Source organism: Penicillium digitatum, chromosome 3 (assembly GCF_016767815.1).
Source record: "Penicillium digitatum chromosome 3, complete sequence".
Lineage (NCBI taxonomy): Eukaryota > Fungi > Ascomycota > Eurotiomycetes > Eurotiales > Aspergillaceae > Penicillium > Penicillium digitatum.
This window is the reverse complement of record NC_089386.1, coordinates 3,826,777-3,853,923: the sequence shown is the minus strand read 5'-3', so window position 1 is coordinate 3,853,923 and position 27,147 is coordinate 3,826,777. Positions and strand designations below refer to the sequence as shown.

The following is a 27,147-nucleotide window of genomic DNA, read 5'->3' as shown; positions in this document are numbered from 1 at the left end:
GTTGCCCCTACCACGTTCTCACATCTTCACATCTTCACATCTTCAACATCTTCTTTCTTTGTTCTTAATCTGGATTTTGAAATTCTCTTACTCTTAACCATCCCCGCTTCGGGACAAGTCTCTCCAGTCTCCAATGATCTCGCGACCTGATTATCGGTTTTAGCCCCCCCTGCGCCCGTTTTTCTCCTCTCTATTGTGACACCATGGCGAATATGTTAGTCTACCTTCGGATGGCCAGATGGCTTGATGCTAAGACAAGGTTCGTGTCCACTGACATAATGCAGGTTGGGTTCATCATGGCGTTCCTTTTGGCATACCATGACCTCCAATGACCGGCATGCCTCCCACGACTCCCCCTACCGCACCGGAGGACACGTTCCTCTCAGCCAAAGTCGCGACGAGCCGCTCACATCTGTCGCAACCAGCGCGATTGAATCTCGCCAGGACCTCTCCAACCCCTATGATGATGAGCGTTTAAAAGGATCTGCACAAGCATCTGAATGGAATACATCCCCTGATGACTTGGGCTCTCCAACCCATCCCTACTCACCCGGGATGAGGTCGGTTGCATCTCAAAAGAGACGATCGAACGACCAAGGCGAGGGTGCACCGGAGATTCAGATGCAAAGTTTCCACGACGGAGCACCACCGCCGCCACCGGTCGCTCACTCCTGGAGGAAGATCGAACGCTGGTTAGAAGGCAACTATGAGGAGCTCCTTGACCAGCTCGGTGAAGGATGTACTCAGAACGATATTAACGAATTGGAGCACGAACTTGACTGCAGTTTGCCACTAGAGGTTCGGGAATCGTTAATGCTTCATGACGGCCAAGAACGTGGCGGCCTACCCACTGGTGTCATCTTTAGCGCCATGCTACTCGACTGCGAGGAGATTGTTCAGGAATGGCGGAACTGGAAAACGGTCAACGACGAATATCTCAGCAACGCAACTATGATGCAAAGCCCACCGGCACCCAGCTCTGTAGCAAGCTCCTCCACGGCCGGTCCGTCTCAGAAGCGTTCGTCTACAGTGTGGCAATCAGACCTGCTCGACCGCCAGGACTCCCAGCCTCCCGGTGCAGTTCAGAAAGCCTACGCCCATCCCGCTTGGATTCCCCTCGCCCGTGATTGGGGTGGTAACAACCTGGCCATTGATCTGGCACCCGGCCCTGCTGGAAAATGGGGTCAGGTGATTATCTTCGGTCGGGATTACGACTGCAAATACGTAGTTGCCCGGTCGTGGTCTGGGTTCCTCGCAACGCTAGCCGACGATATGTGCAGCGGCCACGTTCTCGTTGACGAGGAGACAAATGAGCTGAAGCTGAAGCAATTCAAGAACCAAAATGTGGACCCCCCTTACATGGAAATTTTGCGCTGGAGGACGGATCAGAAGTTCGGCCGCCGTGCTCCTCGCCGAAAGGGCCCGGTGCCCAATAGCCTGGGCGTGAATGCTACCGGCAACCGGTCCACCAGTCGCGAGTCCCCTTACGGTAGCCCCACGCGCGCTGAAGAAAGAGGCCGTTCGCCGCACCGTTTCTCCAAGGGTGGGAGTGCCCAGAGTCCCAAGACGCCATTCGGTGTGTCCAGTCCTCTTGCACGCGTAACTGAGGAAACAACAAGCCCCGTCGTCACTGCAGGACCTGCAATTTCTGAAGACGCCAAGGAAAGCGGCAAGGAGCCTCAGGCTGAAGATCTCATGGAGGTTGTAACCCCACAAATCTCCAACAAGGAGAATGAAGGGTTCCCTAAGCCCGTTGAATCCAAGGAATCCGACAAGGCCGATAAAATCGAGAAACCCGAGAAAACCGACTCCGTGGAGTCCTCGACCGCCATTGAGTCGGAAGTCCTCGGTGAAATGAAGAACGTGGCTATTTAGAATAAGCTTTGCTTTTTGAGTCCGGGCAGTGTTGTTTTCTCTCGAGTCTCAGTTTTTCACGGGCACCCGGCGTCAATTTGGAACTTCTGGATGTGTGACACCGTTATGCTTCTGTTTCTACTTCTGCTTCTATGTATAGATTTCTCCCCTGTTCTTCTTCTAGCCTCGGTTTCACGGCATTTGTTGTAACTCTGGGCTGCCTTTGTGCTCTGCTTCTGCTTCTTTCCCCTTTGTTTTGGTTTTCCTTTGCCGTCGAGATGGCTCTGTGTTTACGGTCTTTGATTTTTTTTTGGCCTGTAATTCTATGATGACAGTCTGCATTGTTCTTTCGTGTCTGGCTACAATCCCATTTACTTTGATTCTTCAATCTTCCATTCTAAGTTGGCCAGACAGGCTCCCGAATCATACGCATGTTCCCAGTCAAGGCTTTTAAGGTGCCCCAGTGGCTAGTTTAGAGCTTGTATAAGCCTCAATATTTGGATATACGGCATGGGTATGCTACCAAACATCCAACGATGAACATCAATCTAGGTCATCAATCCGTTAATATACAGAAATCATGAATCAACATCCCAACACCTTTTCACCACGGGTATAATTTTCAAGAACCAAAATTTTAATCCCAATCGTCATCGTCGTCGTCGCCACGATTTCTCACATTGGGATTAGCATCCCGAATCCCACGTCTCGCCTTCTTCCTCCCAAATCCTTTCCTACCTGCACCTTCATCACTATCCTCCTCCTCCTCTCTCACATCATCCTCATCCCCACCCCCAATCTTCACAGCCAAAAGGATCCCCTTAAAGACCAACCTCTTCTCTAAAACCCTCACATCAAATCCTTCAACCCCATCAAATCCCCTGGCATCAAGCCCCTCAAACCCAACAACCCGATCAATCCCAACCCCATCCTTAAACCCGATAACACAAGGCAAAACCTTGATCCCCAGTTTATGCGCAATGAACGGCGTGTTTCGCACATCCACCCGCGCAAACGAAACCTCGTGGTGCGCACTTGCCAGCTCGCCAAGCCTCATATCCATGACCGCGCACCGTGCGAAATCCGGATGCGCAAAGTGAACCAGACATCTGCTCGTGCGCGTCGTGAAGTCCAGCACAGACTGGTCTGACGAGAGTGTCGGGTAGACTTCGTTTTGGAGTAGGCCTGTGGTGCCGCTTGTTGCGCGAGTGGAGTGGTTGTTTTTTGTAGCTGCGAGCTCGGCGTTTAGTTGTTGGATGCGTTGGTCGCGATAGAGGGTGTCATCTTCGTTTTCGAGGGCGGCGAAGAGGGCTTCGTCGTCTGATTCGGGCATTTTGGGGGGGGGTGGCTTGAATGGTTCGTGGTTTGGGAATTTGAGATTGTTTGGTCGGTTTGGTTTTTGAGTCCAAGATCTCAATGCAAAGGCGTGGATAGGGATTTTCAGGGGAGTGTGTGGTTAGGAGGGTTGACGTCGGCAGGTCGGGAGCTCCACTGGCATATGGGCTCGGTACGGAGAAGTCTACGCGTGGACGATTTCGTGCATTTTTAATCTGATTTTTCATGGTCTGCGGTTGGAACGGGGGAGGTATTTCTTTCTTCTTTGTTCGTTTAGTAGGTCAATTTTATACATGGTCGTTGGTCTTGTAGAAAATTATAATGATCGACGCTATGTTACCATTACTCTATATATAGATTAACAAGCACAAATGCATGATTACCAACTCTATATATATATATAGTTATATACACTCCGTATTCCGTTAAGTGCCATTGATCAAATTGAGCATTTTCATATCTGAACCAACTTCAATTGACTACTGATGTACTCCGTAGATTGTAGACATCAAAACAGGTCCATGGATGTTGAACACTATACAACATAAATAAAAAAAAAAATTGATGAATCAGCACCCCCAACTCTCCTGCTTAGGTAACGACGTGCCTGTTTCCGGCAAATCTGTTGTCAAATCTCCTTTGGCCTTTTCTGTTCGGTCATCTTCTCGAACAACTTCCTTTTGCTCCTGATTTCCCTGGACATATTCTGGGTACCACCTGTCATTTCGGTTCCTTCTCTTTTCAACAAATAGCCGACAATTACCCCCTATCCGCGACCACTCACCCAACATGGCCGAAGACAAGAAATCCGACGACTACACCGTCGACATGAACAAGGTGGACCAAGGGAATAAGGAGTTCGAGGCTGCGCCGCCGCCGACTCCCTCGCCCCGCGCCAGTACTGCCATATCCAACAACCCCGCTCTTCCCGTTCTGGCATACTGCGGTTCGTCAATTATGATGACCGTCATGAACAAGTATGTTCTGTCAGGGTTGGATTTCAATCTGAACTTCCTCTTGCTTTGTGTCCAGGTATGTGGTGGTTTTTTTTCCGGTCTTGATCCAAGGCAAATTGCTAACATCAACAGTCTTTGGTCTGCATTGCTGCAATTCAAACATGCAAGTCCATGGGTCTTATCACCTACCGGGATTTCAACGCCGATGAAGCCAAGAAGTGTATGGACTCCGATTATAACAAGCTAAGAGATATAGCAGCTGACAAGTTTTCCATCTCAGGGTTCCCAATTACGCTCCTACTGATTGGCATGATCTATACTGGTTCCAAGGCCCTTCAGTTCCTTTCAATTCCTGTCTACACTATCTTCAAAAATCTGACCATAATCCTGATTGCTTATGGAGAAGTTCTCTGGTTTGGTGGATCGGTCACTAATCTAACCCTGTTCTCCTTCGGCCTTATGGTTTTCAGCTCGCTCATTGCCGCCTGGGCTGACATCAAGCATGCCGTGGAGAGCACCGGTGACACCTCCAGCAAAGTCTCCACCCTGAATGCTGGATACGTCTGGATGTTGATCAACTGCCTGTGCACCTCGTCCTACGTCCTGGGCATGCGCAAGCGCATAAAGCTCACCAACTTCAAGGATTTCGACAGTATGTGACTCTTCCAGCCTTGTTTAAATTGTTTACTAACATGACCTTCTCTCCAGCCATGTTTTACAACAACCTCCTGTCGGTCCCTATCTTAATTGTTTTCACCCTGCTGGTCGAGGACTGGTCATCCGCCAACCTCGCCCGCAACTTCCCTGAGTCCAACCGTCACGGTATCTTCTTCGCTATGATTCTGTCCGGTGCTTCCTCTGTCTTCATCTCCTACACATCCGCATGGTGTGTGCGCACCACCTCCTCCACCACATACTCTATGGTTGGCGCTCTCAACAAGCTGCCCATCGCGATCTCTGGTCTCATCTTTTTCGATGCACCAGTCACTTTCCCCAGTGTTTCCGCCATCGGTGTCGGCTTTGTCAGCGGTATTGTCTATGCCGTGGCCAAGATCAAGCAGAACTCGAAGCCCCGCATCGGTGTTCTCCCCACGCCCGTCAGTGCCAGCAGCCAGAGCATGAGAGACTCGCTGCGCTCTTAAGGCCCGGAAAGACCATATGCATCTGACTGGTCAGTGCGTATACAAAAAAGTCAACCGCGTCCACTGTGCTCCTTTGCATGTGACATTATGATTCACGTTTCATTGCAGCCGAATTCAAGGGTGTTGTCGGGTCTGATGGGGAAAATCCTGCGACCACTTTGGTCGGTGTTGGTGTTTCATCGCTTTTTCTCTTTCCTTTCTTGTTATTCTACCCTCCCCGCGCCCTACATTTATGGAAGGGAAACTGCTTCGATTTTGCGGTTTTTCCTGGCCCCCTGCTTTTGGTCTACAGTATGATTTAGTAATTCTCCCTTTGTTTTGAAATGCGGCCATAGCATCTATCCTTGCCTGTCTTTTTCAATGTATATAGCTATGCCGCGATCTGTGTTTTTTCCTTCTTCTTTAATAGAACGTGTCTTTCCATAACTAACTTGATGGATCCTGCTGATCAAATTGTTTTTTGCACATATCTTGATTTTTGTACTCGAAATTTGGGCAGAAAGGAGGACTCGTGTTTTCGAAGTTTGTTCCATGTTTTTTTTTTAGAGATGACCAAGGGATTCGAGACTGGTGTAAAAGGTCTCTCTCGCCCAAGCTGAGATCTAAAGCCAGAATTTCCCAATCGGGAAAGTGTATATCCATCCTATCCCATTCCCATAACCTGGTGTTCTTGTTTACGCACCCATGAGGAATTGGTGGGATTCAAGTTCATGTTTTACGGTAATGATTCAAGACTTTCAACTGCACGCCCTAGTCTTGTACTGCTAGGTCTGGGGATATTGTGCTGCTGGAGGTTACGCGGTTGGCACAAGTCATTTAGTCTCACTTATAGTTTGCCTTACACTTTGACCTCATCCCTCCATTTTGTTTCATTCTAGCCGATCTCTCACTTAGCCATACATTCCCATGCCCAAAATGTATAGAAGACAATCCAACGCTGAGTATCTTAGACTTTTAACCATCTTCCAACCAAATCAACATGTTTACCTGCACCCCCTGCAACTTTGAATTTTAAGACCAAGCTGGCCTTGACGACCATTTCCGATTCTCCCTCGCCCCTACCTTCGAATGCAAACCATGTGGCCAGGTACTCAACAACAGGGAGCTTCTCAGAGTCCACGATGAGTCCACCTTGCACCAGCGAATGATGACCTCCCCTCTCAACGCCTTCTTCCGTTCCTGGCTCGGTTTTTCATTCCACGTCCAACTTCCGCCGCATAGAAACTGGGACCAACTGCGCAAGTTCTGTGGCTGGGATGACCAAACCCCCCAGTATCGTGCAGCTTGGATTCGATACCAGGATGCGCTAGTCTCAGAAGTAACCATCTGGTTCGGCAATGTCTTGGAACTTGAGTCCTGGCACAAGCTTTGTGGCGCAGTTGGGATCACTCCGCTTCCCATGACTTGTCCCGATGGCTATTGGGTTGGCTCTTTCCCAGATGTATTTGATTAATTTGCGCTAGGCATGTGGTGTTGTAGGCTATTCGAGATCTCCATGTCAATCTCATTGACCCCATCTAGTGGGCTCGCACTGGCAGAGGCAATGGCGAGGTAAAGCGCTGGAAAAATGTTGCTGATCTTTTGGAGTATTAAACCGCGACTAAGAGGACCTTTGAATGGGTCACGAATGTTATAGACACCCTCAATGTTATTCTGCGGCATTTGACTATCCGCATGCTACCTCGTCAGTCCCGAGGAATTCGACCATCGATCGCATGTTAGAATATCCTGGATTTGTTTCTAGCAATTTCACGGCGCTGGAGTCAGATTGGCCTTATTTGACACATCCCCTCAGACTGGACATCCCGTTCTTGCCTTTTGCCTTTCCGCATTTGATGGTCACCTCCCCTTTTCTGGACCTAGGCTCACCATGCATTCATTAAATTGGACTTGGACGATTTTGCTTGCCCGTCTGGACTGGAAGCGGTTTACTCTGGGACTGGCCATTAACAGGGCAGAGGGTACCCCGAGCGTGCACAGGGCTGGAGCTGATCATCCCTGTGTGTTGCTGTTGATTTGCCCGGGTCACATCCACTTCTTCTGGTGCTCTCCTTCTTGACTCGGCCTCCTAGGGGGTAGAGGCATCTCGTTTTTCTCGGACCATTTTTTCTCGGAGGCGCTCATTCATTCGTTCACTCCTTTTTCTTTTTCTTTTGCCTTGTTTGGAACATCAATCGCAGCCTAGTTGAGGAGTGAACCTCGGAGTAATTCCCGTAACAGTGCTTGGTTTCGGAAATTTTAAAAGGAAGAAAAGTTTTCAGCCCAAAATTTTAGAAAAGAGTAGAAATCAAAAAAGAAAAGTAGGCTAAAGAGAGGTAGAGAAGATTGACGTGAAGTTGAGGACGTTGGGACGTTGTATACTTCGGACATCGATTATCCGGGCCGATTTTCTTCCGCATCATCCTCCAGCCGCAAACACCAGCGGTGGCTTCGTATTCGTTTCATACAACGTTTTTTTTTTTTCTTCAAAGAGAAGTCGCTTCTCTTTATCTTCAAAAATGCCTCGCAATAACAAGAAAGTCAAAAACGCCCCTCCGACGCGTCCTCGTGGACCAGGAAAACCAGCTGGCCCATCTTCCAATCCTACCAAGGGCCAGCAGCATGGCAATGGGTATAAGCAGGGTAGTGGCAATGCCAATGCACCTAAGAAAGCTTCGATGCAAGTAAACCAGAGGCCTATCGTGCCATTTTTAAGGAAGGATCGAGTTCTCTTGATTGGTGAAGGTGAGCTTTTCTTTGTTTTAGCTGACATGATTGCTCTTTATTTCTCGCTTTTGTGCAAGAATTGCTCTGCGAGCATGTTCTATGTATACCTTTTTTATGAATGTCCATACTCAGAGCTACTCTTTCGCTTCGATACACAAGATTGATACCAATCATGCATTCCTATATAAAAAACATGAACATGCAAACCGTCTCAATCCGGATTTTAATCAACAATATCTGGAGAACATAACTTCTAACAGCTGCTAGGTGATTTCTCATTCGCCCGTTCTCTGGCAAAGCAATACAAGTGTCGCAACCTATGCGCCACATGCTACGATTCCAAGGAAGCACTGTACAACAAGTACCCGCAAGCTCCTCAGAACGTCTTAGATATCCAGAATGCATCAGCAAACCCAACAAGCGATGACACCGAAAACCAACCAGAAGAGAGTAAATCCGAAGAGCAAGACTCAACCAAGCCCAACCCCAATCCCAATCCCAACCAGCAAACCCCCAAAGTCATCTTCTCCGTGGACGCTCGCAAACTCGGCACTCCAGCAGGCGGCGGCAAGGAGATCCGCACAGGGTTCGCACGCCGCGAGCGCAAGAGACCAGCTTGGTACCAGCAGAATGAGCCAGCAGGACCACCCTACCAGCTGGGCGGGCCGTGGGATGTGATCTGCTTCAATTTCCCGCATGTTGGCGGGCTCTCCACGGACGTGAACCGACAGGTTCGGGCGAATCAAGAGCTGCTGGTTGCGTTCTTCAAGGCGTGTGTGCCTCTTATGTCGAAGCCGCCGCCGCTTATGGATGCTGATGATGATGAGTGGGTGTATGCGGATGGGGAGGAGAGTGAAGAAGATGAGGACGAGGATGGAGGAGACGGCGAGGAGCTCGGGAAAGATGATGATACTGCCGGGAAGGGGTTCCGGGTTGGCCCTGGCCAAATTCTTGTGACTCTGTTTGAAGGGGAGCCGTATACGCTTTGGAATATTAGGGATTTGGCGAGGCATGCGGGACTGGTTGTTGTGACTAGTTTTCGGTTTCCTTGGACTTCTTATGAGGGGTATTCGCATGCAAGAACGGCGGGCCATATTGAAGGGAAAGATGGGGAGCGTGCAGGATGGAGGGGAGAGGATCGGGAGGCTCGGATGTATGTCTTTGAAGTGAAGCAGAAGGAGCCGGCCAAGAAGGGAGGAAAGAAAAGGAGCAGAGATGAAGATTCTAGTGATAGTGAGTAGGGGCTGAAATATATACTTATCCTGTTGAAGAACAGTGTGTGTTAATCAAGTTGTGGCACGTTTCATCCTTGGTAGATGTCTGCCCGGGTTTACAATATGTACACTTTCTTCATTTCGCTCTCGTGGAAAACCTGGCCTGTTGTTGGATCTTTGACGTTGCCTGATTCCACTGATCCCATCTTCTGGCTAATCTCTATCAGTCTTTGCTTTCCGTAGACTCGGCCATTTGGTAGAACGATTGGGTCGCTTTCCACATAACTCTTTGAGTGGTGGGCGTACGGCATTTTGCGTGCAAGCTCGTTCAGTTCGGTTGAGCAGATAGGGCACACAGATGTCGACGTTGACTGTGAGTTTGAGCTAGACGATGTATATGCTGAATGACACAGAGGTGTCTTAAGGGCTGAAAGTCCTGCAGAAAGTGCAATATGTAACAATGGTTGTGATGGCAATGAAAGCAGCTCATGGTGAGTTTGAATGAAAAGCTGCACGAGATACCTCCAGCGGTCCACTGAAAAGAGAGACTGTACTGCATCAGTAAAAACACGAGATATGTATAAAATCTGTCTTACTTTGTAAGGCTCGGCTCTTGTGTCTTGTGTGAAAACTAGTAGCCCTGCAGCTCGCATAATCTCAGAATTCTGGGATTGATGGTTCGGTATGAGGTATTTCTTTGCATGAATTATTGCCTCAATCTTCTTGGACTTGTCTTGTGTCCTGACCATCTCAATATATTGCTGCAACCGGAGTTCGAATTCAAGATTATGCTTCACAAACGTCAAGTTAGCTTAAAGTTTCAAGGCAACAAAAGCCAGTCCCCACTTACCTGGCTCTTCTTCAGTGCAGCCTTATTCTCTCCACACCATTGCAATGCCTCCTTGGTTTCCCCGCGCCGCAAGCTATCCACAACCCGTTGACACTGCGTGAACACGCCGACATCCACAAGATCCTCCACTCCCCTAACCTGGGCCAGCTGCTTCGCACTTTCGGAGTAACCTGAGCGCAGCATATGATCAACGAGTAAGCGGTCGAGCCGTATCCTTGACCACTGATCGTACTTGACATCGGCTAGGCTTGGGATATTATACAGGGTCTCCAAGTGCTGAATGCGCTTGCGAGATTGATTGTGAATTTTCTTCTCTTCCTCTTGAAGACTTTCCATTTTCCTTTTGAGGCCTTGCATTCGGGATATAATTGCGTCGAGTGCAGCGAGGGTCTGGTCGGGTGTTTGGGTGTTGGAGAGTGAGGCGGCGGCGGCCTCTTTGATTGCAGGGATGACATATTCTTTCTCTCGCTCGACAGCTCGTTGTACAGTTTTCAAATTTCTGCGGGCTAGTTCATGTGGTAGTCGAAGGAGTGGTTGGTCCTGTAAAAGTACATTGATTAGGTCCCACTTCATCAGGGAGGTGCCGAGTAATGGTTTACCAGGATAATATGACTCTCTGGATTGAGCCTTGTAGACGTGAGCTCTGCTGCCATGTCGATAATGGTCAAGTCTCTTTTCCTCTTAGATTCAAGTCCGAAGGGTAATAGTCGAGGATTACAGTCTGGACATGAAGTGGAGAGCGAAATGCGGAGTGAACAGTCACGAGATCCACGTCGAGTACAAGCATTGACCGCCTCCATTTGCGGTTACACCACACGATCCTACAGTCTAAATAAGGGAGATGCACACAGCCCCAAACCCACCAATTCCCTATCTATACGCCTATTCAAACCACTTAAGGTAGGGCGCTTCTTGGCCACCATTTTTCGAGGACCATGTCATTTAACATGGTATCCCCTCGGTAATCTGCACAGCCACTGAATAGCGAAGGCCATACATCGGCCGGAAATACCGTGATTCCGTCCAGTCAAAACCGATATTCCTAGCTAGTTCTAGAATAAACCTTTTTGTGTTCATCTGTAATCGCACAGAGTAGGTCAAATAGCTAAGCACTTACTCATTTTGGAATTTTCTGAGTCCATAGATACAACAGGGGTCAAAGAAGCCGGGCGTCCCGCCTCCAGGATCACCTAGGAATAAACCATCACCGAGGTTAAACCACCTTGTGATGATCAGAGCTAAGTTAGTGCCGTATTCTCATACTTCAATCTGGAAATCTGTATCACAACGGCCACATGTGAAGGTTGACATGGGAGCTTTCTCCTCGGCTCGGTGAGCTTTCACAATAGGGTTTATTAAGCTGGCAAGCTCTTTTCGTCCGGCCGATGCTGCAACAGGTATGCCTCTATTTTCCGAGGAACGTGCAGGCAAATAAACATAGTGAAGGGATGTTCCCCCAATTTCTCACGTCGTGTACTTGGGATGCAATACATTAGATATCGCTTGTTACTGGAAATGGACATTTCTTTTTGGGTCCTTAGAACAAGACCTGGAGGCACGCAACATGTCTGTGCGTCAATCGGAAAAAGCGAAGTTTTTCAGGCTTTGCGGACTCTCCGGGGTAGTGTTGAACTTGGGCGTACCATATGGCCTCTGTGCTAATTCCAAACTGCGGACCATGATAGAATCTTTTCATGGCAAGCTGAAGGTGTAGGAAGTAAATTTTGTACGAGACCCTACCCCACGGATTCGCATGTAGTTGTAACATTAATAACGGATTGCGCCACCATTGTTCAAAGCATGGAAGAGGACTGGTATAATGCTCGAAGAACGAGCGGGGACCAAAATCTAACAAGGCATCATTATTTGTGAAGAAGGTGGCAACTGTAGCAAATGAAATGATTCGGTAGATCTCGCTCTAGGCTATTCAAAGGGGGAAGTTTGTCTATTCCCGATGGCAGCATGGAATGATTCCGGTGGTGAAACGTAGCAAAGAGTCGACGGTTGCAGGGGGAGATGCAGATCACATCAACCAGAGAAAGGAAATTGGCTATTGACAGCAATAGCTCGACAGGTAGCCCAGCTGACGTGTTCTGCTTTAGAGTTTCAGAGAGTCGAGTGTCATTTCCATTTCCCCACAACCGAGACAAGAATGAGGAGAAAAGTGCAAGGAACGATGGCATTTTGAGGCGGAATGTTGAGCCGGCACAGGTCAAGAGAGGCAAATGTGACGCGAATAGATTAAGCATCTAGGATAGGGAGGTAAGGTGATAGCAACAGTAGCAGTGATGGAAATCAATGAGTGAAGACAGTATTTGATGATTGGTGTGATGGTTGAATAAACAGAAAGATGCTAGTAGACCAGGTTAAGGGTGGCCTTTCCCATTTCCCAAATTAGGCACGGATGTGTTCCATTTCAAGGCTCAACCTAGAGATTGAGAAGCTTTTCTCATGTTGTTCTGCACTTTTGGTAGATCACAGAGGAATTATGTAGTCACCAGTGATCACTGAGCGATCACATGACCGTCATGACATTTACACTCAGTGAGCTTGAGCCTGAGCCCGAGCGCCCTTGTTAAAGTTGCAGCCGAGGCAGGGAAGCCTTTTTCTGTCTATGTGGCTGAATATGTGTCCTCGAGGCGTAGCTGATGGTCTTGGATAGAGATCCCAAAAGAACATTGTGGTCAACGCGAACAAGCGCTGTATGGACGTGATTCACTTGCTAACGTTACTCAGATTTAAAGAATGGTAGATTCAACAGATAGGCAGCCTTAAATATGAAACTCTGGAATAGAACAAATTTCCCTTTTGACCCAAGACTCCGGAAATAGCAAAATATGGTACAGGAAAAGAACCTGACGGCCTTCCTGGAGTGCATCTAGTCGCTGTCATCGCTATCATCCTGCTTGGACTTCCGGCGCTCCTTCTTCTCCTTCTTCTCCTTCTTCTTCTTCTTGCGCTCAGCCTTCTCCTCGGCTGTCTCGCCGTCGCGCTTGCGCTTCTTGTCTTCGACCTCCTCCTTCACGGGCTCGGGGGAGACCACCTTGGGGGTCTCAGTCTCGGTCTTAGTCTCAGTGGCGGGGGCAACAGCAGAGGTTCCGGTAATAGGGAGGTTGAAGTCCTTGTACTCGTTCTTCCACTGAGCGGGAGTGGCATCGTTGGTGCGGCCGTATTTCTGAGAGCAGAGTCAGTACATTGTATGAAAGCGAAGGCAATTCAGCCACTTACATCGAGAGTTCCGGCGGTCTTCATCTTCTTCTTCTCAAGAGCAGTGGGTCCCAAGCCCCAGCGGCGGGGGTACAGGTCACGCTCCATGATGCAACGCTTAACCTTGGCAACAACGCCGTGGTCGCAGGTGGTGAGCTCCACAGTGGACATTTGAGCGATACCAATGGCGATAGCCTCACCCTTGGTGGTCATGAGGACAACCTCCTCATGGCACTCGATACCGGCCTCTGAAGGAAAAAAAATTAGCAAGGATTAAAAAAAAGACCCAGTGGAGAGATGTTCGCATACCGTAGCGGAGAAGACCAGGAATCATGAGCTTGGCACCGTAGCAAACGGCGTTAACAGCGCTGTCCTTAACGACAATACGCTTGTAGCCGGTGAGCAGGGACTCCAGAGGGCTGATGACCTTGCGGAGGTAAGACTCGTCGCGGTTGTTATCGTAGACCCACTGGGCGTCCATAACATCGTGCAGAGTGACCATACCAGGGCCCTCGCCCATGGCTCCAGAGCGAACACGGCGCAGTTCCTGCATGTGGGCACCGACACCGAGGAGAAGACCCAGGTGGACACAGAGGGTACGGATGTAGGTACCGGCCTCGCAGCTAACCCAGAAGACACCGAGGTGGCGCTCATTGTCGAACTCGTAGTTCTTGCTCTCGTGGATGGTACGGATACGGAGCTGGCGCTTGACGGCAGAGATCAGAGGGGGACGCTGGAAGAGTGCACCAGTCAAGGTCTCCAGAGCGCGGACGAATTGGGCCTCGCCACCGGGAATCTTGTCGTGGAGACGGATCACGCAGACATACTCCTTACCGGCACCCTGCTGGGACTTGACCAGGCGGGTGGCACGGTCAATGCAAACGATCAAACAACCGGTGACCTTAGGATCAAGGGTACCACTGTGACCAGTCTTCTCGGATCTACAGAGCATGAGGTGGTCAGCAAAGGTGCAAGACCATTGAGGGGATTTGATGGATTGTGGTGGTTTACCTGAGGATCCGCTTCATCCAAGCCACGACTTCATGACTGGAAGGGTTGGAGGGCTTGTCGAGGTTGATGACACCGGAGCTGATGTATGACTTCAAGTCACGGCTCAAAGGAGAGGAGCCAGCAGGGATAGGGGTGAAGTGACCGGTCCGAACGAGCACTACAGAAAAAGTCAATGTCGGCTAGTCAAGCGTGGAGTTTTAAGGACAAGCGTACGCTTCTCATAGTTCTTAAGCAGAAGCGGCCAATCCGATGTATCAACAGAAGGAACGGACGCTTCAGGCTTGATGGCGTAGTCCATCTCCGAGGTCTTGACGACTGCCATTTTGTTGGTTGTCGTTGAAGGATGCGCGGTGAAAACCCCGAAAATTTGTCGAAGGAAATTTTGCGAGTGCGGCAGCTCCAGTGCCTGAAGCGGTTTAGCGCCTGGAGAAAACATCACGTGATTTGGAGTTCTCGACTTTTTCACGCCTCTCGAGCCGATTTTCAGACATTTTGCTAATAGCGTAGATTATCTGAGAAAAGATTACAATTAAGCCGATCAAATATGCCCCAAGATATTTAACCACTAGGGTTCAAATCTGTATTTGTGGACACGTGCGTGCACAAAATCATGTTCTTGTGGAGTATCACTATTATCATCACTACCTGCAAAAATTCCATGTAGGCACAATGAAAGCCGAAACGTGTGCCAAATACAAAGTATCTCCGATACAATCCAACACCGTGTACACGGCTGGCATTTCTCTCGATCTAACCGAGTCTCCGGCCAGCACCTCTGCCGTTCCAAGAACCCGAAGAGGTCCAGCTGCCCCAGGATGATCCTGATGTTGATGCCGATGAGTGTCGCTCGGCCGGCTTTGGTGCGCGGCTCGCCGTCCCATATCCTCGGTATCCGCTGTTGGGGTCATGGTCGGTAAAGTACCTCTGCACGAAGCCGGGGACAGTGATGATTTTTCTTCCACCACCAAAAGTCGGGTAGATGCGTGTGAGGAAATCATACGTATGGGCAGCGACAATTCCCGTGATATCTATCAGCGCGCTGTGCCACCCGTTCGTCACCATGCTGAGGAGAAGCATTGCATATGGCAGGAATACTACCGGGATGTCGACGACCCAGAATCTTGTCTTCGTTCCTCGGTTCGTCTGGGAAAAGGTATAGACGAAAGCCATGATCAAGGCTGTTTTCAAGTTAGTGTCTGCCTAACAATTGAACCATGCACGGCAAGCTTACGTGACAAGAGGAAAGGGGCACCCAGATAACCACCTGCAGTGAGCTTGGGAAAGTTAGCAAATTTGGCAGAAGCTTGTTGAGCTACCAGGATGATGAGTAGAATGGATGTGGATGGTATTGGAAAAAATAGATGATGTATATAGAAATGTAGGGAACCTCCGATACCAACGGGAAATAGAATCCCGCCAGTGAGCTCGAAGAAAATCCCACCATGCCCACACCTGCACAACACCTGAATTTTGCGAATTATGAGGGTGTTGCACAGATGCAGGGGTGCTCTCCCTCGCCTTCAGGAACCGAATTCAGCTAGATTTCGAAGCTGGGCGGGCAGTTATAGCGAGGGATTGGATATGAACACGAACGCAAAAAAAGATAAAAGAACAGACTCTACTGAGTCACTTACCATGATGTTGAAAGCTACGAATAGGAGATAAATGAAGAATTCTCCAGGGGCCATGCTCTTCTCTGCAGCACTGCCATAGCGGTACACTATCGGTACATTAGCACTCTGATCAGGCCAGGCTAATGTGATACCGAGGCATCATACTGAGATAGAGATCAAAGATAAAACCGAGATTCGGTGCAGTTAGTAGAAATGGAGTGACCAGCCGGTAGATCTGTGGGCGCCATGAGAAAACCATGCTCGGCATGAATGGTGCCCAATACAAGCTCACTAAGCCGCTATGCATTAAAGCGGATTGAACAAGAGTCAAGGCTGTAAGGGTCCTGAATGACAAGTCAGTAATGAGAGCTTGAGGTCGGCGAATGAGATGTGCATACCTAATGACCGGGGGAGCCGCCCAGAAGACATCCATCTTGGCAATGAATGATAGGCAGAATGGGTAGTTGATCGCGGCTTAGGTCATTACAGCCGCTCACAAAATAGCCAGATTGCTGTGTGGTTGAGGAAAGAAAGGGAAGGACAGGTGGAAAGAAAAAGATGTGCAAAGCTTGCTTCGGGAGAGTTTCTCCGAAGTCCGTTGCTGAGTAATAGATTGCATGGATCCATCAGTGTTCAATCTATTTCGACAGCTTCGCATTCCTAGCTGTTGCGCTGTTCTAGCGTTGATAAATAGTCAACATATACTTTTTAGTAACTAACCAAGATGAATTGGATAGCTAACTAGATCTATCGGGGTCTATTGTGGCCTTATGGCTCAGGCATTTACTCTGTTTCTGGTTAACCAACTAGTTCGTCTCAGATCTTACAACCCTAGTTTCTCTTTCCTCAGTCATCTCTGTTTCTTTAGACATGTGTATTCTGAACATCGCCTGCCTTTGAATCACTTGTTAATCCTAGCTCTAACCTCCGCCAAATTCAGATTCTCATCCTTATCTATGTAGAGCCAGGTTCGTTGGATGGCCTTGCGATGTTTGGTACTTCGGATCTTGAAGACCGCCTTGGTAGGAGAGGCCACAGAAGGGAAATTTCCTCTCTTGGAGGCAACGTTAAGCACTTCAGCCTCAAGATCCAAGCCTGCCGGGGGCTGGACGTCATAAGCCCATAGGCAAAAGGACAGCCCTCCGTGCAAGGACCGTAGGGGGGAATTTGTTTCCTGCGCGCTTGTGATAACCGAAGTGGAAGCCAGCCAGCTAGCGGGAGATCGGAGGTTTTCAATCCATCGTTCAGGCTGAAATACTTATAGGTACTTGTTAACTTCCTCGTCGTGCTCTAATCCCCATTGATTGGTGATGCTGATAAAATCCTTTGGGAAACAATAGCCCATGCACTTTTCATCTTTAAAGACGGAATGGAGCACCTCAATGGAGCAATGAGATGTTAGCGAAGGATTCAATTGATAACTGCAGCGAGATACGACAGTTGGTCTTCATCCGCCATCGACGAGAGTTGACACGTACCGACTACTTCGCCTGGCTGCGCTTGAGTTTTGCGCACATAGTCAGGAAACAAGGTGGCTGTTGCAATGAGAAGATGCATCATGGGATTAAATGGCAGATAGGATCCTAGCATAAGTTAGCCGGGTAGATAGCAAACCCTGATCTAGAAAACACCCTCTTTTTTCTTTTGACGCACTAGTACCTTAGACCAGCTCCAGTTGCCGAAGCCGCACTGGCCGCTCCGACCATAGAACGTATCTCCTTATTGAACAGCTGATTGCCGAGGTGCTTCCAGGGAGCAAGCACTGTGTGAAGACAGTACGTCGATAGGGAAATATTGACCAGAGGGGCTGCCCAGTTGAAGCCGGTGGACTTGCAGGGAATGAACTCGGCAAGCTTGAGGAATTAGACTTCTTTTTCTGGAGCCATCCGCTAGCCAAGGGCCAATATAAAGGCCACACCCCAATTGAATCTCGTGATGAGATCAGAGCAGTCGTCGCGCACGGTGAGCAGGCTGTACACGAGGCCATAAAGCTCGAGCTCGTGGATTTTGCTGCAAGCTCTGAGTGCAGTGGGGCTGAGGAATTCGGTCTCAATTCAATACACTCGCTTCCAGTTCCCGCCATACGGCTGTAAGCCTGGTTGAAGGCATTTGGTCATGTATTAATTCATACAAATCAGACGCGATCGGGGGCTCTAGATGAGACTGCGCTTGTCGAGGAGATCATTGGTGACCTTGTGCGAGCCATTAAAAAAAAGGGGTTTTTTGGAGTTGCAGCAGTGGAAGAGAAATCCGCATAAATGGCGTTCAATTCAAAAATATTTCGAGATCAGACAGTTTTGCAATTCATTCTTAACATCTCCCAGGATCACTTTTTGCAAGAAAATATTTATTTCAACATATGCTCGTATAGTTCTCACTGTACTTTTCCACACGATTCACAACATCCATGGAAATTTCAATATCAAGTTTGGGTAAGTTGCCTCCTTTGAATGATCATTTCAACCACACAGGATAGACATATAGCCCGAGCACTTGCTTATTTTACAAATCACACTCACCTTACCTTCTCACCTATACTCTGTAAAGATCTGGTATAAGTTCACCACATCCCCGCTGTTCAACATATTATTCTAACCTCGTCCGCGCAGTACCCCGAACAGCCAGCCCTCCATCTGGGCCTTCAATCCACACATCCCAAGCTCCGGCATCATTCTTAGGCTTGCCGCAAATCACCAGCTTTTGCTCAACAAAAAGAGGCACTAGATTCTTATATTCAAGGTCACTGATGCATAGATTCATTTTACTCAGCTGTTGCTGAAGCACACTCAGCAGAAGCGTGAGCGTCAACGGACCGTGAACCAAAAGATTTGGGTATCCCTCCTGGTTCTGAGTATAGCTCTGGTCAAGATGGATAGAATGGGCATTGAAAGTCAGCGCCGAGAATCGAAATAGCAGCGCTTTAGTAGGTATGAGGGTGTGGCGGAACGTCGCATCGGAGGGTGCTTCATTGCGCCAAAATCATTAGCAAATTTGAAATCACACTGAACGGTTGAAAAGGAGTGCTCACGCTTGACAGTCCTACCAGGCTTTCCGAACTGCGCTTTATCGGCCTTGATTTGGGCGCTGGTCTTTAGGCGCATGAAAATGAGGTCCCGGTTCTCAATGACTGATGATTCCCCCGCATTGTGTTCGTTCTCTTTCCATATCCGGTCCCAGGCCTGGTCGGCCGTTTCTTGTTCAGAAACATTGCCAATCCGTCGTTCGATGGTGACAATCACTTTCTCGTCTCCCTCGCGGCCCTTCACCGTCACATTGCGAATGGATTCTATGCAGACTGCGCGACTGCCATCTAGAGGCGGACTGCGCACGGGGAATCTTAAATTTCCACCTGCCCACAAGCGTCGATTGAATGGTTCGCCCGGTGTGTGTAACGTATCTGTGCAATCCGGGAGCAGTTGCGACAAGGTCACCTGCGGCGGGAAGTAGATTAGGTGGTGACCGGCCGGGAGCGGGGACGGGTTTTGTAATGACGGTAGAGTCGCATAATCGAAGGAGGGCTGGGATTGCGGAAGCACATCACGGAGTGTAAGGTTCAGAAGATGCGAAGGTTGGGGGTGTAAATAGTCGTAAGTCAACGGCAGCTTCCTTGTGGTCAGTTCGTGATACAAGCGCTCGGAAAGCGAAGAGTAAGCCCGACACGAATGACGACCGCCTCGCAGAGAGATCAGGGGTCGGAGTGAATTTGTCTTCATGAGCAAAGACACCGACTCAATTGGACAATTATCAAATAACAAGCTTCATTTCAAGCAGTAGAATTATCCGGCGTTTGATATGTTTGTCTGTCGCTCTTTCCCCATGTCGGAACTGCCCCAACATCGGAATTCAGTCCACACCGCTCGGAGACCCGATGTCGCCTGTGGATGAAATGACCAGTCCGAAGATTTGATTTGATTCAACAAGGTTCAGCCCAACTGATACAGAAAAGACCACTCCATACTTCACCATGGCACCCTTAAAAGTCGCCTTCTTAGGGCCGTTAGGGTCCTTTTCGCATCAGGTACAAACTTTACCCCACATCCTTGCAAAAGCAAATTAGTTTGATTATTGATCCCTGTTCTAGGCAGCTGCAGAGTCCTTTTGCAAACTATCTGCCGATCTACAACCTCAAGTCTCATTCCCAGATGCCTTCGCCGCGCTCCAAAAGAAAGAAGCTGACTACGCCGTGATTCCGTGCGAGAACTCGACCAATGGCTCTGTGATGCAGACATTAGATCTTTTGGCAGACCGGGATGGTTTATATAAAGATGTGAAAGTGTGCGGGGAATATTACCTGACAGTGCACCATTGTTTAATGGTGCGCAGGGGCACATATCCCGGTGGTTGGGCAGACTACGACGGCTCGATAACCAAGCTATACACGCACCCGCAAGCATGGGGCCAATGCGAATCTTTCCTGACCAAATACTTCAAGAGTGTCGAGAGACAGGATGTCACGTCTACATCCAAGGGGGCAGAGATTGTCTCCAAGGAGACAACAGAACGAGGCGCTGCCATTGCCAATCGCTTCGCAGCAGAACAACACGGGACGGACGTGCTCATTGAAAACATCGAGGATCGAGCAGACAATACTACACGTTTCCTGATCTTCAGGAATGTGCTCGATGAGCGGACCGCCCAGCTCAAATTCGAGCAGCCGAACCCGCCTACATTGGAAGGCAGGTCTGCTCTCGAAACCACGCACAAGACTTTGATTACTTTCACGATTGATCATTCATCTCCTGGTGCATTGGCAAACGCACTGTTGATTTTCAAAGCTCATGGTTTGAATCTTACGAGTATTAATACGAGGCCGAGTCTGAAGAAGTCCTGGCAGTATATATTTTTCGTTGAGTGTGGAAGGACACCCTCGGATGATAACAAAGAGGCAGTCCACAAGGCTCTCAATGATTTGCGTCAAGCCACTGAGACATGTAGGGATTTGGGGACCTGGAAAGATCAGTTAAGGGCAAGCAAAGCTTGACTCGACTGACTGATTTAAATGGGGGAGTCACCTTGGTCAACGCACTGATGATATTGCAAGCGCACTGAAAGCGTCAGGTCATTTATGTTGAAGATATCTCGATTTAATATACGAAGAGATGAAATTACAATGTCCACATGGTCAATGACATCGATACAGTGTACACCGCAAGATAAATCGGAAAACTCAATAAGCAATATAAAGCACCTTCTATATCAACCATTTCGGGTGTTCTTTTTTTTGTAACGGGCAAATAACGAACGAAGTACCAGAAAATGCCATTCAGAGATGAAACGACAAGAACTGGCTGAGAAATAAAACAATCCAACGCTATCCGGCTTACATAGAGTAAATAGTGCAAGCAGCGGTGGATGGCCAAATGTTACAGATAACTGCACCCAACCTTTCAAATTGCAATTTAAACCTCATCTTCATCTCAGACACCGAGGCGACCTCTGTGTGCGTATCTTGGAGCTTGGACGACACTGTACAAAAAAGTTAGAGCTAAACTATCGAGCAAAAAACTATCTGAATGTCTCACCTCTGAGCAGCTTCACGAAGCTTGGACCAGGCCTTTTTTGGTTATCCTTTACGGATGCCTTGGTTCCATTGCGGGAGCCGCCTGTATGATCCACGGGGCGAGCCGTCAAAAGACTCGCCGAGGGAGCTTCTGGCCGTTCATCCTCGCTCTCTGCGAGGGGGCAATACCGTCAATCTGCAGAGAAGTTAGTATGAACATGAACGCAAAGAATGGGAGCGAAAAAGGAGAAGAAAGCGTACCATCGTAGAACTCGTCATCATCACTGTGATCGGCAAGTTGTTCAAAGTTGACCTTGTATCGAAGAATGGCACCGATACCACCGAATCCCTTGACGAACTGGTTTCCTTCGCCGGATCGATCAGACACGAATTCCAGGTTGGCACCGAAGTCCTTGTAGGCCTCGGCAAGCCATTCGAGGAAAGAGCCTGATTCGATAACCTCCATGTCCAATCCGGTTTCCTTGTCCACGAAGAGGTCCTTGTTGGATTCCTGGGCCTTGTTCGTGTGGATGATGACCTGTTTGCCTTCCACGGTCTTCATGACCCAGCGAGTAACTTCCAAATTTTCGTGGACGATCAAGATTTCAGCAGCACCAAGTTCCATTGCCTTGAGTGTATCTTCAATGCCATAGCAGACCCTGCCGGTGTCTTGGCTAATCTCCTGGAAGTACTGACCAATGAGTTTCTTCTCCTGAACGAACTTGACGTTACTCAAGGTCTCACCAGCCAGTTCAATGGCCTGGTTGAAACCGTTCTCGCCACCGTAGGAAACATCAACAATCTTGATAACCTTGGATTGCAAACGACCATCGAACAGGTCGGACTGGTTGAGATCATTCTTGAAATCGGCAGAACCAGCCAACACCAGACCGGCGATATTGGGCTTATCGTTAGTGATGTAGTTCTGAACAGCCAACTCAGCGATTTTGCGGACGTAGTTGTGACGCTTTTCCTCACGAAGACGCGAGAAACGCAGAGCGGATTGACCACCACGGCCCTGTATGAATCAGTATGGACGAACATCGCACTCAATCAGCTGGGAGCACTCACGTGCTTCTTTGGCAGATCGACGGAGAGACGCTGAATGATCTCACGAGTGTTGCCACTGAGAGTACCGAACAGAGTACCGTTACCGTCCATGACAATGAAACCGAACTTCTGATCAGCCTCGAGAAGCTCACTTAATGCTTCAGTGTGGAACTTGTTGTCACAAAGGTAGAGGGAGGTGTTGATGGGCTTGAAAGGTTCGAAGTCGATGTTAATCTTGCGCTCTTTTCCTTCTGAGGTGATGATTTCACCACAGTACACGACCAGTCCATTCGGAGGGACCTTATTGTAGAGCTTCAGACGCTGCTGGGTAGAGGTGATGGCCGACAGCACGGAGAGTCGGTTCACCCGAGACTTAATGTTGGAGGCGGTACCCTAGTGTGCGATTAGGCGGCGTTCGGGGCAGACAGATCGGAGGGATGTAGTTTCACGTACATACTCTTCAGCCAACATCTTGGCTGCTCTGCTAATCTGATCCTTGGGGGCTATATAGACATTTTAGCAGCGATAGTAAGTGGCGGGGGGCAGTGACAGCGCACGGATAATGAGCGAAATCATGGAGGTTCCATTTCCACGAGCGGCCTCAAGACGCTTGATCAGCTTCTTGACCTTCCAGATCTCGATATTCTTCTCAGCTTCGTTCGGCGGAGGGGCGCTCATCTTGGCGAGGCGACAGTTGATCAGGGGAGAGAGTTATCGAAGGCCCTGCGGACGCCTGAAGACTTGGTCAGTAATTGGGGGCGGGAGTCGGCGAAAAAAAGATTTAGGCTTGCCTGTTTTACACCTAAGATCTGTTAGTAGGTGCCAAAAAAAAGGATTTGAAAATTGAACACTGTAGTTTTTTTTCCCTCTTAGATGCTCTTAGATTCAACAGCGGAGAGTACATACCTTAACTGAATATGTCGTTCAAAAATTTCCTCGTGGGGTTGGACATACACAAGTTTGTTCGAGGGGTCGGCTGGCACGCTGAGGTAAGCCAGGGCTACCCGTGACGTAACTATCTGGTACTTGCCGGGTCATGGCCCAACAGTCGGGTGGTCAGGTACAGGTACTTTTTCTTTACCATCTGCTAGAATATGCTTCATGCTAATAGAGTATCCATGGATACCAATTTCTGAAATTAGCATAGTAGGCAAGGCATGTCCATCATATATCTTTTATGTCCTGGATTTTTCAGGAACACAACACTAGGTTCCTCGTTCGGAAAGTGATTTCCATGTACAGTCACTACGCAAAAGTTTTAACACCCCCTTTGGCCCCACCTACATACCGCCTTCCATTATAGTGTACACCGCTCTATATCACGCGCTAGTGAAGCTCGCCCATGGCGCGTATATCTCGCGTTTTTCTACCTCTCTCTGCTCTCTATACCCCTATAATATTCCTATTTTATAGGCTGCCAGTAATGCCTGCTCGATCTGAGCTTACCCCGGCTCTTAGAGAGAGGATATGTGAGCTTCACTCGGCTGTTCACTGGGGTTATAAGCGCATTCACAACCGGTACCCAAGGATTTCTCTCTCTACAACCCGGTATACAATTAAAAAAGAGCACGAACGGCGTGCTGGTGTTACGAAACCTCGCTCTGGTCGACTAAAGAAGCTTGATGCCACCGACAAAGTACGTCTTTTGGATGCTATCTCGAATAATCCACGTATTACCCACGAAGACCTTCTTACTGAGGCTGAGCGTACGGGTATAACTGGTCTTGTTATTGAAGAGTTATACCGCCGGATTCTACCTACTTTGATGTCCAATGAAGGTGCTATTTTTCAACATGATAATGTGCCTACACATGCTGCATACGTTGTTCGGGATGCTTTACGTGAAATGAATATTGAAGTTATGGAATGGCCTCCGTACTCGCCGGATTTGAACCCAATTGAAAACCTCTGGGCGCTATTGAAAGCTGAAATCTATAAGCTTCGGCCCGATCTCATTCATATGAGGAACAATGACGAAACTAAGGCTATTTCGGTAGCTACAGCGCAGCTTGCATGGGATCAATTAGATCTAGATCATCTAAAGCATCTCTCTGAGACCATGCCGAACCGGGTGGAGGCTATTATTGAGAGCCAGGGGTGGTATACGCCGTACTAGATGGATAGTTTGAATTCATGGAGTTTTATTCCGGCAGAAAATTACATAATATAGGGAAGGGGGCCAGGGGTGTTAAAACTTTTGTGGAGTCACTGTAAGTTTAGAATAGGCGGAATGTACTATATTTTAAATTACAAAAGGCGGGAAACTCTAGCGGTGAATCTTATCTATATGTATTAATAAGCATTGTCAAATTTGGTCCAAATCGGCTGCCGTACCTTTCGACGCTAGGCTTTCTTCAACATCGCAGAAGGTTCCAAGGTTGTTTTTGCCTCTTATCTGTCCCTGGAGCTATCTCCATGTGATAAGAAGGAGGGGGTTTTTTCCTCTCTTCTCTAACTTGACTTTCCTTTCTGCACTTCACTTCGGGAACCCCCAATTTGGAATCCTCATACATCTTCAGGATCACTGTCCTACTACCATCGTGTTGGTAACAGAAAAGTATGTCAAGGGTCGAAAGAACAGATGAAGATAACGACGGTGAACCGGTCCATGGCTCACCCAGGATACCGGCTGCAACACCAATCTCCTGCGGTTATGCCCATCTAGAGCGTGAGAATCCGACCGCCGAGTCGGAGATCGGCGGTAGACAGAGGTATGTGACTTCTTTTGACAAAAGTCAGACCGATAGCTCACTACTTCTCACAGATCGTCATCGTACTCGATTCGAGTCCGCCAAGCGGGGGGTCCCAACAGTATAGACAATTTCGCGCGGTCTTGGCAGAGAGCTGCGGCCTTCCCAGAAGTCCTCCCACGGCGGTCGTCGTTTGTCTCTGCGCATTCGGACGATGACTTTGCCGTTGCAACTGGTCAAGAACATGGAACAAGAAGTTTTCCATCATGGGGTCGGAATTCGGATGTGGACCGGCCTCTGCTTCGCAGGGACTCGGATTTGGACCAGGATGATGAAGACTCACGAGCGCTGGAATCTTCCAAGAAGGCACTTCCTAGTACTGGGCTGCTTGCTTCGTCATTTGATAGAACATTTGCGACTTCGTATGGCACTATCTCATCACGAATGAGCGAATCGACGCGGAGGAATGCGATTCAATTCCACCGAGAGCACCATCCCCATGTGCATGTGGATGGGTCTGGAGATTTGGATCGGGGCCCATTGCTTGTCAAGTATGTCCAACATGAAGATGGGACCAAGGAGGATTTCATCGTTGGGCAATCAACTCTTCCCCAGACCATTTTCAACTCTGTCAATGTGTTGATTGGCATCGGCCTGCTGAGTCTTCCATTGGCAATGAAGCATGCTGGGTGGGTGCTGGGATTGTTATTCCTTATCTTCTCGGCGGTCACCACTTCCTACACAGCCAAGATTCTGGCTAAATGTCTGGATGTCGATCAGAGCGTTGTCACTTATGCTGATCTGGCCTACATAAGTTTCGGGCAAAATGCCCGTTTGATAACAAGTTTCTTGTTCTGCTTAGAACTTTTAGGAGCATGCGTGGCGTTGGTTGTGCTCTTTGCAGACAGCCTATATGCCCTGATACCAGGATTTAGCATCCTCCGATGGAAGATCGTCTGTGGTGTTGTGCTAGTTCCGCTCAACTTCCTTCCGCTACGATTCCTGAGTATCACCAGTATATTGGGTATAATTTCATGCACATCAAGTAAGTCTTCCTCTGAGCTTAGGGAGGCAGATGGAACTGACGCTCGAAAGTTGTGGTACTCATTTGCATCGATGGCTTTGTCAAGCCAGATGCACCGGGGTCCTTGCGGCAGCCAGCAAATACGTTCCTCTTTCCTGAAAATTGGGCTACCCTTCCTTTAAGTTTTGGTCTTATTATGTGTGAGTGAACAGCCGGAGCACAATCCCGTTCACAAGGCTAACTTGTTCAAAAGCACCATGGGGTGGTCACGGTGTCTTCCCTAACATCTACAGAGATATGAGGCACCCTCAGAAATACGGGAAGAGTCTCTGGGTGACCTATCTTTTTACAGTAAGAACATCAAGTGACTAGGATAAAGTTTGAATCTAACAAGTTGACAGTTTGCTTTGGACTGCTCAATGGCGATCATTGGTTGGCTCATGTTTGGCGATATCGTTCGCGACGAAATCACGGCGAACATTCTCACCATCACCAGCTACCCACAGTCCTTATCTGTCTGTATTGTAGTCTTCATTTCGATCATCCCGCTCACGAAAGTGCCGTTGAAGTGAGCCCAATGCTCTCATTTGTCCTCGAGCACTGCTAACAAGAACACAGTGCCCGGCCTCTTGTGGCCACATTTGAAGTTCTTTGTGGACTAGGATCCGGCCCTGTGCCCGGAAATGGATCAGAGACAATGCAAAAGTTTTCACGGGCAATGGTCCGCGTTTTTGTGGTGGCCACGATTGTTTTTCTGGCGGTTATCTTCCCGGCTTTCGACCGTATCATGGCTTTCTTGGGATCATTCTTGTGCTTCACGATCTGTATCATCTTCCCTCTTGCATTTTATATCAAGATTTTTGGAAAGGAGATCAGTCGAGGCGAGTACATCCTTGATTGGATTCTGCTCATCATCTCCTCGATATTGGCAGCCGTGGGGACCGTCTGGGCCTTCTTGCCACAAGACATGCTCTCTGCAAACTAGTTTCCGCCTG

At 48.7% G+C, this 27,147-nt stretch overlaps 11 protein-coding genes across 11 annotated transcripts; 5 read left to right on the top strand and 6 right to left on the bottom strand.

The window, feature by feature from the left end:
• Nucleotides 1-203: 203 nt before the first annotated feature.
• Pdw03_8916 (1,3-beta-glucan biosynthesis protein, putative) lies at nt 204-1,875 on the top strand (the record flags this gene model as incomplete). Its single annotated transcript, XM_014681530.1, has 2 exons — nt 204-214; nt 285-1,875. 2 exons carry the CDS (start codon nt 204-206, stop codon nt 1,873-1,875), a joined length of 1,602 nt encoding a protein of 533 aa, XP_014537016.1.
• Nucleotides 1,876-2,491: 616 nt separating this feature from the next.
• Nucleotides 2,492-3,187, bottom strand: Pdw03_8915 (Thioredoxin-like fold; the record flags this gene model as incomplete). The annotated part of the gene is made up of 1 exon (XM_014681529.1): nt 2,492-3,187. One exon carries the CDS (start codon nt 3,185-3,187, stop codon nt 2,492-2,494), a length of 696 nt encoding a protein of 231 aa, XP_014537015.1.
• Nucleotides 3,188-3,978: 791 nt separating this feature from the next.
• Pdw03_8914 (GDP-mannose transporter 1) lies at nt 3,979-5,287 on the top strand (the record flags this gene model as incomplete). Its single annotated transcript, XM_066102098.1, has 4 exons — nt 3,979-4,221; nt 4,278-4,365; nt 4,426-4,797; nt 4,854-5,287. The coding sequence occupies 4 exons, from the start codon at nt 3,979-3,981 to the stop codon at nt 5,285-5,287; spliced, it is 1,137 nt and encodes a 378-aa protein (XP_065957181.1).
• Nucleotides 5,288-7,785: 2,498 nt separating this feature from the next.
• On the top strand, nt 7,786-9,234 carry Pdw03_8913 (25S rRNA (uridine(2634)-N(3))-methyltransferase; the record flags this gene model as incomplete). Its single annotated transcript, XM_014681527.1, has 2 exons — nt 7,786-8,011; nt 8,261-9,234. The coding sequence occupies 2 exons, from the start codon at nt 7,786-7,788 to the stop codon at nt 9,232-9,234; spliced, it is 1,200 nt and encodes a 399-aa protein (XP_014537013.1).
• An 89-nt stretch (nt 9,235-9,323) lies between these two features.
• Nucleotides 9,324-10,710, bottom strand: Pdw03_8912 (LisH dimerization motif; the record flags this gene model as incomplete). Its single annotated transcript, XM_066102097.1, has 4 exons — nt 9,324-9,755; nt 9,804-9,998; nt 10,058-10,597; nt 10,657-10,710. The coding sequence occupies 4 exons, from the start codon at nt 10,708-10,710 to the stop codon at nt 9,324-9,326; spliced, it is 1,221 nt and encodes a 406-aa protein (XP_065957180.1).
• Nucleotides 10,711-12,935: 2,225 nt separating this feature from the next.
• Pdw03_8911 (Centromere/microtubule-binding protein CBF5) lies at nt 12,936-14,597 on the bottom strand (the record flags this gene model as incomplete). Its single annotated transcript, XM_066102096.1, has 5 exons — nt 12,936-13,232; nt 13,286-13,512; nt 13,574-14,205; nt 14,276-14,432; nt 14,489-14,597. The coding sequence occupies 5 exons, from the start codon at nt 14,595-14,597 to the stop codon at nt 12,936-12,938; spliced, it is 1,422 nt and encodes a 473-aa protein (XP_065957179.1).
• Nucleotides 14,598-15,025: 428 nt separating this feature from the next.
• Nucleotides 15,026-16,321, bottom strand: Pdw03_8910 (Centromere/microtubule-binding protein CBF5; the record flags this gene model as incomplete). The annotated part of the gene is made up of 6 exons (XM_066102095.1): nt 15,026-15,453; nt 15,507-15,549; nt 15,910-15,995; nt 16,054-16,123; nt 16,181-16,232; nt 16,287-16,321. The coding sequence occupies 6 exons, from the start codon at nt 16,319-16,321 to the stop codon at nt 15,026-15,028; spliced, it is 714 nt and encodes a 237-aa protein (XP_065957178.1).
• A 2,153-nt stretch (nt 16,322-18,474) lies between these two features.
• Pdw03_8909 (Mesaconyl-C(4)-CoA hydratase) lies at nt 18,475-19,601 on the bottom strand (the record flags this gene model as incomplete). The annotated part of the gene is made up of 2 exons (XM_066102094.1): nt 18,475-18,851; nt 18,917-19,601. The coding sequence occupies 2 exons, from the start codon at nt 19,599-19,601 to the stop codon at nt 18,475-18,477; spliced, it is 1,062 nt and encodes a 353-aa protein (XP_065957177.1).
• A 251-nt stretch (nt 19,602-19,852) lies between these two features.
• On the top strand, nt 19,853-20,869 carry Pdw03_8908 (Prephenate dehydratase; the record flags this gene model as incomplete). The annotated part of the gene is made up of 2 exons (XM_014681522.2): nt 19,853-19,906; nt 19,970-20,869. The coding sequence occupies 2 exons, from the start codon at nt 19,853-19,855 to the stop codon at nt 20,867-20,869; spliced, it is 954 nt and encodes a 317-aa protein (XP_014537008.2).
• A 339-nt stretch (nt 20,870-21,208) lies between these two features.
• Pdw03_8907 (Peptide chain release factor eRF1/aRF1) lies at nt 21,209-23,116 on the bottom strand (the record flags this gene model as incomplete). The annotated part of the gene is made up of 8 exons (XM_066102093.1): nt 21,209-21,354; nt 21,411-21,491; nt 21,578-21,584; nt 21,650-21,672; nt 21,728-22,406; nt 22,460-22,831; nt 22,892-22,941; nt 22,996-23,116. 8 exons carry the CDS (start codon nt 23,114-23,116, stop codon nt 21,209-21,211), a joined length of 1,479 nt encoding a protein of 492 aa, XP_065957176.1.
• A 1,881-nt stretch (nt 23,117-24,997) lies between these two features.
• Nucleotides 24,998-27,137, top strand: Pdw03_8906 (Transporter, putative; the record flags this gene model as incomplete). The annotated part of the gene is made up of 6 exons (XM_014681519.1): nt 24,998-25,149; nt 25,203-26,173; nt 26,224-26,352; nt 26,406-26,503; nt 26,554-26,720; nt 26,771-27,137. The coding sequence occupies 6 exons, from the start codon at nt 24,998-25,000 to the stop codon at nt 27,135-27,137; spliced, it is 1,884 nt and encodes a 627-aa protein (XP_014537005.1).
• Between the last annotated feature and the right edge of the window lie 10 nt (nt 27,138-27,147).